Consider the following 11,435-nt stretch of genomic DNA (forward strand, 5'->3'; position numbering starts at 1 on the left):
TAAAAAAAAAAATAAAAAAAAAATGTATACTGTACTTTTCAAAATAAACCTACGTTTCTATGAAAACTGATGTTTGGTTTTTTTGCGGCGCACATAAACGGAAACCTTGTTTATTTGGCCTGTGTTAGCCTTTGAGTTTGACGTGCTTGTTGTAGAGCAAACACCTCTAACGGCTGTAATGAAGACAGTCATTAGGTGTGTGCTTACCCCTGTAATGGGAAGATAAGTTTCTACAAAAACTGTAATGTCTTACATTGCATTGTTCAGACTACAGGGCCGCCGCATCAAACCACTTAATTGAGATTTATTGGTCTGGGTGCCTTTATTGGTTCTTTAGTTGAATTCTCATGACATCAGAGGGTAATTGTATAGCAAAAGCATAATATGAGCCAGGAGAACACCTTGAGGTCACAACTGGGTGTAAGAACATTGCTGAGAAAGTAACTTAAAAATAGAAATTGTGCCTCCACAGGATGACTTGTTACAGTGTCAATTGTTATGTTTGATTGAAGTCAATAGGTGTCAGTATCCTCTTCAAAATACATCAGTTGATAGCCATAGTCTTGAAACATCTGTTACGACCTCCATATTCCAAGTTGGTGTGCTTACTCTCCTGCAAGATTAACGTTAAAATAGGTTAGCACAAAACCCATGTTATGAAACATGCATGTTCATCTCAAAGTTCTTTTAAGCACAGGTAGTCTGATTTGCATACTATGCAGCACTGTGAGAACTGTACTAGCCATTCAGTGTGGACAGATCTCTCATCGACCTACCTAATATATTTAACAAGAAAGTCTCATGTCTGCTATATCCTATGATTGAATCATCAGTCTTGTTTTCCATGCAGACTTGTACGTCCCAGCATTCATTACACTGCAATAGTGTATAGCTAAGCAACCTTAACTCATCCACATGCTACACTGCAAGGCAGTAAATATTCATCAGTGTTAAGCCTGTTATATTGTTTGTATTAAAAAAAATAAAAATAAAAAAAAATGTGCACGCACTCATGCCACTGCTCCTCCATCTATGTGAATAGTTTAGCACATTATGTCTAAAACATGGACATGGAGCAGAAGATGCACCCACAGTTGGTGGTGTGTGAATTATTAAATATAAATGCAGGGTTTTTGTTAAAATTATGTCCGATCTTGACTTTGCATTTTTTAAAAATAATTGTGGGGTTGTTGTTTTTTGTGGTTATCTCAAATTAAATGTTAATGTTTTTTTTATTTATTTTTTTATCAAATTTTGTTGATGTTTTCTTCCCTATCAGCTATATTGCCTTCTTATTAGTGTTGTTTGCATTAAGAAGTGTAATAGTTGTTCTGCTGAATGTATACAGTTATTTACGATAGTGTGTGTATATGTATATTTATTTCAAATTGAGATTGTAGCTGTATTAGTCTAGTGATGTAGATGTAAAATGTGTCGTCTTGCTCAAAAATGCTTCAGACTTAAGAAAGGGAGGTTCTCCTGAAAGCTTGTCATTAAAGAAATTCTGTTAGTCCAATAAAAAAGGTATTACAAGATAATAATTGTTATATATATATATATATATATATATATATATATATATAATGTAATTTCACATTAAACTTCTGATTAACTTTAGTAAGCCTATTTTCTTTACATTGAATGTGGGAAGAACATGGTGATTTAATGTAGATTGCCTAACTAGGAAATGTGGAGAGTTGGTTTTAAACAGACTTAACTGGGAGGCAAGAAAGTGTTAATTCACTCCTGTGTCTCCCCATTCTGCCCAAGAACAAGCTTTCACAGTACTGCATACATGTGTATGCAACCCTTTTCTATCTTCTATTGTATGTTTTTATTTTAGTGTCATTTTTTTCTTTGTAGTTTTATTTAATGCTTTTTTTTCTCTCATTGCTTGCTAAAACAGGGTGACAGCAGTATTCGGTATTTTGAAATCACTGATGAGTCCCCTTATGTTCACTACCTCAGCACATTCGTCAGCAAGGAACCACAAAGAGGGATGGGTTACATGCCAAAGCGAGGGCTAGATGTCAACAAGTGCGAGATTGCCAGGTATGGCTTTACAAATTAAGTGGGTTACAGCTTGTGTTGGCTGGCCAATTATGTCTGTCCATCTGAATAAAATAAAGTGATTCCCATAGGTCAAATTGTGTTCATGCTTTTGTTCGGTTCATCCATGCTACCCTAGAATCTGCATACAACCAATAAAATAAAGGTACATTAGTCATCCTATGATATATAAAATACGGCAATATATGTATGGCACATGCTGTAGAGTAGAGATTAAAGGGACACTCCAGACCCCTAAGGCACTTTAGCTTGCTGGGAAGATGTAATACTGTAATAATCTTTAATGTGAAGAGCCTGCCATTTTTATTTTTCCAAAAGTGCTGATTTCAATAGACATTTACACTTTTACGAACTAACCTGGTTTCACCCCTTTGACTTTCAACCAGACATCTGCATCTGTTATTTCTTGGTTGTTTTGCTCAGTAGAGCTAAACTCAAGAGCCAGCAATTGCTCAGAGCACGTGCCTTGCGAAGACTTTTCATTGAGCTGCATTGGGAAGTCTGTGATTGGACAGCCACAGAAGGTCTAGGTGGGGTTAGAAGAGGAGGGCTTGCAAAGACATCAGGCAAAGAACTGCAGATTTTGCAAGCTGACTTTAGATCTATATTCCCATTGAATCAAAAAACATAATTGCATGCAGGTTTACATTTTGGATATATCTACTAAACAGTGATTTTGATTTATTTTGTATTTGGGCAGTGAAGTCTCTCTTTAAATAAACATGCTTTCTTTTGTCTGCTCAAAATTACCAGCTCTATTACGATAGTTAAAAGATAAACACGTTTTAAAATGAAAAGGGAAATAACACTATTGTCGCACTGTAAAACAGACCTGCACAACTTGGCAGTTGGCAGGCGCCAAACTTAAAAAAAAAAAAAAAAAAAAGTAAGAAACCCCATTTGGGCCACACACAGGCTTTTAGAGCCTCACTTTCAAAGTAAAGGTCTAATTAATGTTTAAACTATTTTGCTAAGAAACCGTTATAAAATTTACTTTGCTGTGCAGAACATGTGTTTCTCCCCCCCCCCCCCCCCCCCCCCTCAGGGTTTCTTAATTGGACATATTACAGCAATCAGTTTATTGTATTTATCGATCTTTCTAAATATATTCCTCTCTTTGTCTCACCTCCCAACCTATGTTTGTCTCTTTTGCCCCGTCCCCAGCCCCTCTGTGCTTGTTGGGCCCACCCCCCCCCCCCCAGCCCCTCTGTGCTTGTTGGGCCCACCCCCCCCCCCAGCCCCTCTGTGCTCGTTGGCCTCCCCCCCCAGCCCCTCTGTGCTCGTTGGCCTCCCCCCCCAGCCCCTCTGTGCTCGTTGGCCTCCCCCCCCAGCCCCTCTGTGCTCGTTGGCCTCCCCCCCCAGCCCCTCTGTGCTCGTTGGCCTCCCCCCCAGCCCCTCTGTGCTCGTTGGCCTCCCCCCCAGCCCCTCTGTGCTCGTTGGCCTCCCCCCCCCCCCAGCCCCTCTGTGCTCGTTGGCCTCCCCCCCCAGCCCCTCTGTGCTTGTTGGCCTCCCCCCCCCAGCCCCTCTGTGCTTGTTGGCCTCCCCCCCCCAGCCCCTCTGTGCTTGTTGGCCTCCCCCCCCCAGCCCCTCTGTGCTTGTTGGCCTCCCCCCCCCAGCCCCTCTGTGCTTGTTGGCCTCCCCCCCCCCAGCCCCTCTGTGCTCGTTGGCCTCCCCCCCCAGCCCCTCTGTGCTCGTTGGCCTCCCAGCCCCTCTGTGCTCGTTGGCCTCCCCCCCCAGCCCCTCTGTGCTCGTTGGCCTCCCCCCCCCCCCAGCCCCTCTGTGCTCGTTGGCCTCCCCCCCCCCCCAGCCCCTCTGTGCTCGTTGGCCTCCCCCCCCCAGCCCCTCTGTGCTCGTTGGCCTCCCCCCCCAGCCCCTCTGTGCTCGTTGGCCTCCCCCCCCAGCCCCTCTGTGCTCGTTGGCCTCCCCCCCCCAGCCCCTCTGTGCTCGTTGGCCTCCCCCCCCAGCCCCTCTGTGCTCGTTGGCCTCCCCCCCCCAGCCCCTCTGTGCTCGTTGGCCTCCCCCCCCCCAGCCCCTCTGTGCTCGTTGGCCTCCCCCCCCCCAGCCCCTCTGTGCTCGTTGGCCTCCCCCCCCAGCCCCTCTGTGCTCGTTGGCCTCCCCCCCCAGCCCCTCTGTGCTCGTTGGCCTCCCCCCCCAGCCCCTCTGTGCTCATTGGCCTCCCCCCCAGCCCCTCTGTGCTCGTTGGCCTCCCCCCCCAGCCCCTCTGTGCTCGTTGGCCTCCCCCCCCAGCCCCTCTGTGCTCGTTGGCCTCCCCCCCCAGCCCCTCTGTGCTCGTTGGCCTCCCCCCCCAGCCCCTCTGTGCTCGTTGGCCTCCCCCCCCAGCCCCTCTGTGCTCGTTGGCCTCCCCCCCCAGCCCCTCTGTGCTCGTTGGCCTCCCCCCCCAGCCCCTCTGTGCTCGTTGGCCTCCCCCCCCAGCCCCTCTGTGCTCGTTGGCCTCCCCCCCCAGCCCCTCTGTGCTCGTTGGCCTCCCCCCCCAGCCCCTCTGTGCTCGTTGGCCTCCCCCCCCAGCACCTCTGTGCTCGTTGGCCTCCCCCCCCAGCCCCTCTGTGCTCGTTGGCCTCCCCCCCCAGCCCCTCTGTGCTCGTTGGCCTCCCCCCCCAGCCCCTCTGTGCTCGTTGGCCTCCCCCCCCAGCCCCTCTGTGCTCGTTGGCCTCCCCCCCCCAGCCCCTCTGTGCTCGTTGGCCTCCCCCCCCAGCCCCTCTGTGCTCGTTGGCCTCCCCCCCCAGCCCCTCTGTGCTCGTTGGCCTCCCCCCCCAGCCCCTCTGTGCTCGTTGGCCTCCCCCCCCAGCCCCTCTGTGCTCGTTGGCCTCCCCCCCCAGCCCCTCTGTGCTCGTTGGCCTCCCCCCCCAGCCCCTCTGTGCTCGTTGGCCTCCCCCCCCAGCCCCTCTGTGCTCGTTGGCCTCCCCCCCCAGCCCCTCTGTGCTCGTTGGCCTCCCCCCCCAGCCCCTCTGTGCTCGTTGGCCTCCCCCCCCAGCCCCTCTGTGCTCGTTGGCCTCCCCCCCCAGCCCCTCTGTGCTCGTTGGCCTCCCCCCCCAGCCCCTCTGTGCTCGTTGGCCTCCCCCCCCAGCCCCTCTGTGCTCGTTGGCCTCCCCCCCCAGCCCCTCTGTGCTCGTTGGCCTCCCCCCCCAGCCCCTCTGTGCTCGTTGGCCTCCCCCCCCAGCCCCTCTGTGCTCGTTGGCCTCCCCCCCCAGCCCCTCTGTGCTCGTTGGCCTCCCCCCCCAGCCCCTCTGTGCTCGTTGGCCTCCCCCCCCAGCCCCTCTGTGCTCGTTGGCCTCCCCCCCCAGCCCCTCTGTGCTCGTTGGCCTCCCCCCCCAGCCCCTCTGTGCTCGTTGGCCTCCCCCCCCAGCCCCTCTGTGCTCGTTGGCCTCCCCCCCCAGCCCCTCTGTGCTCGTTGGCCTCCCCCCCCAGCCCCTCTGTGCTCGTTGGCCTCCCAGCCCCTCTGTGCTCTCCACTCTTGTAGCATGGCTGTGCCGTGGACTGGGTGAGGGGAGCTCCTGTAACCTCTCCCCGGTCTCACAGGAAGCAGTTCTGTGCTCTCAGTGAGCACTTCCTGTCAGACCTGGGTAGAGGTTACTGAAGCTCCACCTTATGGTATGCTGGCCCTGGGATCTTGCGAGCCGCACAAAATCTTTTCACGGCCGTATGTTGTACTTAATTAATGCTATTTTTATAAGGTGTATAAAATAGATTATATACCCCACATGTTGCCTATATTTTATATGTATGTATGTATATGCAAGGTTTCTAAAAATTAATGTTGCTGTAGGGAAGCTTGCATTGGGTGCACTATGGTGCGAATTTTTACTTTGTGAGGGATTTTAAAGAAAGTAATTCAACAGACCAATGTTAGATCTTTTTATTCATTTCTATATTAAAGGTTCTACAAACTACACGAGAGGAAATGTGAGCCAATCATCATGACTGTGCCCAGAAAGGTGAGTGATTGCAGTAATAAGACAAAATATCTATATGTAAGTGGAACTTCTGCTTTGTTATATAGGCCATGTTCTTGCGCTGCAAATAAACTCTTGATTACTCATTTCCTCTCTATACTGTTTCCCTTCTCTCCACAGTTACTTCTTTCTTCCTCTTTTGTTTTTTCCCCCTGCCAATTCCTCTTTTAAGTCCTGTGCTGGACCTTTCCCTTCCTATTTTTAATATTAAAGTGTACCTGTCCCTATCAGATATATTCCATATTGTGCGGACATACTCACTGGTAAATATCGATTTGGGGAGTTTGTTGAAGAAATGCTCCACCTAGGATTTCACTGCCTTGTGCAATGCGTCATGTTCCCACTTGTTTGTTTTCACATCTCCTGAAAGATATATAGGCTTCTCTGTCTCAATTATTATAGAAAAGAAAGAGAAGCCTCATTTGCATTATTGGTACCATGGTCTAAAGTAACATTGGGGGTCCCTAATGTGGAACATTATTACAAAGCTACTTCATTACCTCTCCTCTTCCTTTTCTGTCAAATATTTGCTTTTGGGTTGCAGTTGAAAATAACTATTTCCATTATTTGGTTAAACAATTACTTTGAACTAGAAAAGCTACAATTTCTGGGGAAATTGTGTGAAGTGTTCTTGCCTCCACCAGTAGTCTACAAGTGGAGTGGGCGGAGTAACTGGGTGGAGTGGCTTGAGTAACTGTTGTGTGGTTGGAGTGGCTGGAGTAACTGTGTGGAGTGTTTGGAGTGAGTAAAGATAGTAAACATTACACTAGCCAATTGATTGAAATTTAAAAAGTGCACATGGCAAGCTTGATAGTGAGAAATGCATTTAAACTTTTATTTATTTATATAGCACATTTAATTGCAATGTTGTTGCCCAAAGTGCTTCACAGTTACATTAAAACATACATTTATAAAAACATTAGCAGGTGTACAAAAGGCCCTGTCTATGACATCACTTGCTGCTCCAGCCTGGCACAGGTCAGAGTATTTTGGCAGTTGCCATCTTCAAATGGTCGTATTTTAAAAACTAAATCCTACAGCGAAGAGCGTTATATTGTGAGAATCACAAGACCCAGACCTACATTTTGATGCATAGTATGTCTCTGAAGTATTACAAATGAAGGCGTCTGTGCCAGTTTAGAAATTGCCCTTCAAGTTTGAGCTGGCTAGAGTGGAGTTTCAATGAATGTCAGTGGACGGCGTGAGTGGCAAACAAATGGTCATATTGTCAAAACTATCAGGACTATGGCTTAGCCGTGGACATGTTTAGTGGCAGCAGGAATAGCTGAACATTTTGATATAAGATTTGTGTAGGTGGGCTTGAAAATGAGGGAGTGGTGGCAGTTTAGAAATCATGTCCTGATTTTTCTGCTTTTGACAGCTCCCACTCTAGTTTTGACCATTTTGCCATTCATTCCTATGGGACCAATTTTGCCACAAGAACGACGATATTCTGTGAACCATTCAGCGAAACGTTCCACAAAGTAATAGCAATCCAATCAGGAACAATCAGCATGTTTCGGTATATTACTGTCTATGTAGTGTAAAAACTGTGGGAGGAGTTAGGGTGGTAAATTTGGCTATTATAATAATAATAATAATATATATGTGAGATAACAGTAAGTGGTCGTGCTATGCAAGAACACGTAATAACCCACTCGAGAGGTCGAATACTACCCCAATGTACCATCCACCTTATGCTATAGTCTAAATGCTATTTGTTTAAATTCCTGAAATTATACGTTCCCAAAGATGTCTGGTCTCCCATTACTCCTATTGATCGCCTATAAGCCCTAATTATATTTCCATTTGGTGTGAAACCTTAATGTTCAGCAAAACACCTGCTATTCAACCATACATGGATAATGGAAACAAATGCCATCATACTTAATAATATAAAAATCTATGTGAAATATGGCCTCCAACCTTCTTAAGAGGCTTTCTAAATGAACTATCTTAAGACCTTTAACGATCACCACTGTTTCAGTTTAGATACCTTCATATCCTAATGTACAGTCTATTTTTTTTCTATGTTTTCCTTTTTTGTTTTGTTGTTCATGCTCCTTTTTGGTCCTGACGTTACCTAATGGTTTTGGCTTCCCCTAGAAGATTTCCTGTTGCTTCAGATTTATATTTGTTACATTTGTATGCCTTCACATTTCTGCTATGCCGAATCTTGTGTGATTATCCTATTTTTGTATTTTTTTTTTTTTTGCTGTTGATTTTTACTTTCTAATAAACTCTAAATTTATTGTAAAAAAATAAAAAACCTTGCTAGTTTCAACTGAAGTCATTCTGTACCATAAAAAAAACCTCAACACCTCAATAAATAGATCAATAATTTGCTGCTTACCAGCACATTAATAACTGGTATATATTTATCCTGAGTTCTAATTTCTCCCTTATGTCATCTTCCTACATATAGGGGAAGTGCAAGTAGAATATGCATTTTTAGTGCTAAACGGTTTATTTTTTTTATTTTTCCAAGATCCTTCTACAAAAAGATTAATAAAATAAAGTAGTGAAAATAGGTTCCTACCACACGTGCCTAACATGTAGTTGCATGAACTGTCTGACCTCCTCTGCATGTGATTACTTAATACCAAAGCCACAGGCTGACAATTTTCAGTTTTAATGTAAATGTTATTCTTTGAAATTTAGTCTGACCTCTTCCAAGATGATCTGTACCCAGACACCGCTGGACCCGATGCTCCCATTGAGGCCGAGGACTGGTTTGATGGAAAGAATGCCGACCCCATCCTTATATCCTTGAAGCACGGATACATGCCCACCAAGAACCGAGACCTCAATGTTGTCAAGAAGAACATTCTGGGTAGCAAACCAGCAGCCCAGAAGAAGAGTGACTCAGCCAGCACCCCTAAGAAGGCTGCTGAAGTTTCCCATCCTGTAAGTAAACAAAAGCCCAAAGCAGATGGCTTAATGCATATGCGTCCACATACACTACTACATGACAGCTGACAATTAGCATAGGCTTCGTGCTTGTCCATTTTCTCCCAATAACATGTAGAACATGAGATATTATAGACTGTGTTTATTAAAATCTTATCACTGCACCCATTTGCATTGAAAACTGCCTGTATTGACTGTTTATTTACAGAGTACTTTATTTTAACAGGAACAATTTACTTATCATAATAAAAATTTGCAGTAATAAAGCATGGCCAAATGTATTTCTGAAATGGTTTGTTTGCCTGCCGGATACTTGATTTGTGTTCAACGTAACATACTAAGGACTTGGAACAAAAACTGAAAATCAAACCATTGCCATCGGAAAAAAACAACAAAAATGTGTTTTTTGTTTAACAGGTCATATTAGGTGTATTGGTGTTTTTTTTTGTTTTTTTTTTGTTTGTTTTTTACACATTTATTTATTTTTATAGAGCTAATGGTAGGTCCAGAACGTTGGAAGGATGAGATAGTTGTACGTAATGAAGTATGGGTTACAAAATGTTATGCATATATTCAAAATGGAATGACATATTAATACTGAAGAGTTCTGAGAAAAATTTCAAAACAGTCTGTTCACAAATCCTGAGTTTTATCTGTTGGGCAACTCTGAAGCAGGGCTGAACATGAATCTGCTCACTAGTCTCAGTGATTTTTAAAAGCTCCTACATAGAGACAACTTGATTGAGTTGCCAAGCCAATATTTAGAAGTGCGATATGTCCTCAAAATAACTATGGACCAGCAATACTGTGTTTGGGTAGTTTTCCTGTTGTGATTGTTTGTATAATATACAATCTCTATTTCTCTTTGCTTTATAGGCCAGTGACGGCAAGATGGATGAGGTGATGAAGGAGCTGCGATCAATGAAAGACACCATCAGGTCCCAAGAAGCGAGGATCTTCAAATTAGAGGAACTAATCGCCAGTCTCACCAACAACGATGAGTCAGAAGAATGAATTACCCACGCTCCTGGTTGAGCTGGAGGTGCCCACTGCCAGACCACATTCCACTCAATACTTCTCTTCGGGCCCAAGCGATCAGCATACCAACACAGACTAAACGTCACTCCCAGTTCAAAACAGAGACTTTACTCCTACCCCTTCAACCAGGTGCCTCCTCTTAAGATACCGTTGTGTCATTTCAGGAGTTTTGTATGCTGCCAGTAACCTAACTCCTGAACTGTCACAATCTCCTGATTTTCCCAATTCCTTAAGTGAGCCTCTTATTCCAAAGGGGAGAGAATAAAAAGCCTCTGGTTAATATCAACAAACTTTAATTAAAAGCCAAGATTTTTACCCTCGTTATTCAAGTGTTACATGAAATATGCCTGTTTCCAAGATCAGTACAATATCTTTCTTTCTTTTTTTTTTTTTTTTTAAATTTTAAAGTTTTTGTGTTTTACTTTTTTTTTTTTTTTTTCTCAGAGTAGGGAAGGGGGGTGGGGGGATGTAAAGGATGGACCAATGCCACAATCTATTATTTTTTGCCAAAAAGACCTTGTGAGGTTGCAATATTGGGACCATGCATCATATAGTATTTTTATTTTTAATGTAAAAGAGCAAGCACTGTGTTACATTGTCTGGAATCGCAAGAAAATAATTACCCATAAAAGCTTCATGAGTTTTATATAAATCTTTTTGCTATTATTGTGCACAAGCGTTTCTTTTGGCCTGAGCGCTCTAGTGGGAAGCAAAGGTGGGAGAGACAAGTTCCTGGTGAAATGCACCTTTTTATATCCAAACCAGGCTGATCTGTTTTCCGGTTTGCAGCAAAAACAAAGATGTTTTGTCCATGTCAAAACTATGGGAAGAATCAAAGGCATCAGAAAGAAGTTCCATTTTGTATTCCAGCCTGGAAGACCTATTAATCATAAACAAGGGCTCATGGCCTTAAATATATACAGGAAAGGGGCTATTCTTTTCTGTATGATTTTGGCAGCAACCATTTTAATCTCAAAATCACTGTTGTAGCCGATAATATAGTACATGGTCATTGTGTTTTTAATAAATCCAGAAAGCCCTGTTGCAAAAGTGTGCAATATCACTTAAGCCAGCACAGAATAGTTGTGAAAGCAACTTGTGTAGTACGTGGTATAGACTCAATAAAGCATAGTGCATGTGAGAAACACACCTCTGTTTCCTTCATATGAAAACCAACCCTCCTCTGACCTAGAATAAATTGTGAGCTGGTAAAAATGAAACCTGTGAGAGATCCCTGTTATAAGGTTCCCTGTGTATATGTGCATGTAACCTTCTGTTACAATTCAACCAGATGTCTCCAGATCCAATTTCAAAACGAAGTGAGAGCTATGGTAAACGTTCTTGCATACAAGGGGTGGATAAAATAATGAACACAGCACATAAAAATGAAATTATTTTGCACCTGGAAACGTGACTCGTTACCTTTTATTACCAATTAAGTTTGTG

At 44.5% G+C, this 11,435-nt stretch overlaps 1 protein-coding gene across 2 annotated transcripts in view; it reads left to right on the top strand.

Annotated features, from left to right (window-relative positions):
* The window catches only part of CORO1C (coronin 1C), a 66,691-nt gene extending 55,482 nt beyond the window's left edge, over positions 1-11,209 (top strand). For both annotated transcript variants that reach the window (XM_063454690.1, XM_063454689.1), the window contains exons 8-11: positions 1,907-2,052; positions 5,966-6,023; positions 8,703-8,948; positions 9,828-11,209. In XM_063454690.1, coding sequence (XP_063310760.1) covers positions 1,907-2,052; positions 5,966-6,023; positions 8,703-8,948; positions 9,828-9,965 — 588 coding nt within the window. In that variant the 3' untranslated portion in view covers positions 9,966-11,209. The remainder of the gene's footprint in view (positions 1-1,906; positions 2,053-5,965; positions 6,024-8,702; positions 8,949-9,827) is intronic.
* Positions 11,210-11,435: the final 226 nt, after the last annotated feature.

This window comes from Pelobates fuscus, chromosome 5, assembly GCF_036172605.1.
Source record: "Pelobates fuscus isolate aPelFus1 chromosome 5, aPelFus1.pri, whole genome shotgun sequence".
Taxonomy (NCBI): Eukaryota; Metazoa; Chordata; class Amphibia; order Anura; family Pelobatidae; genus Pelobates; species Pelobates fuscus.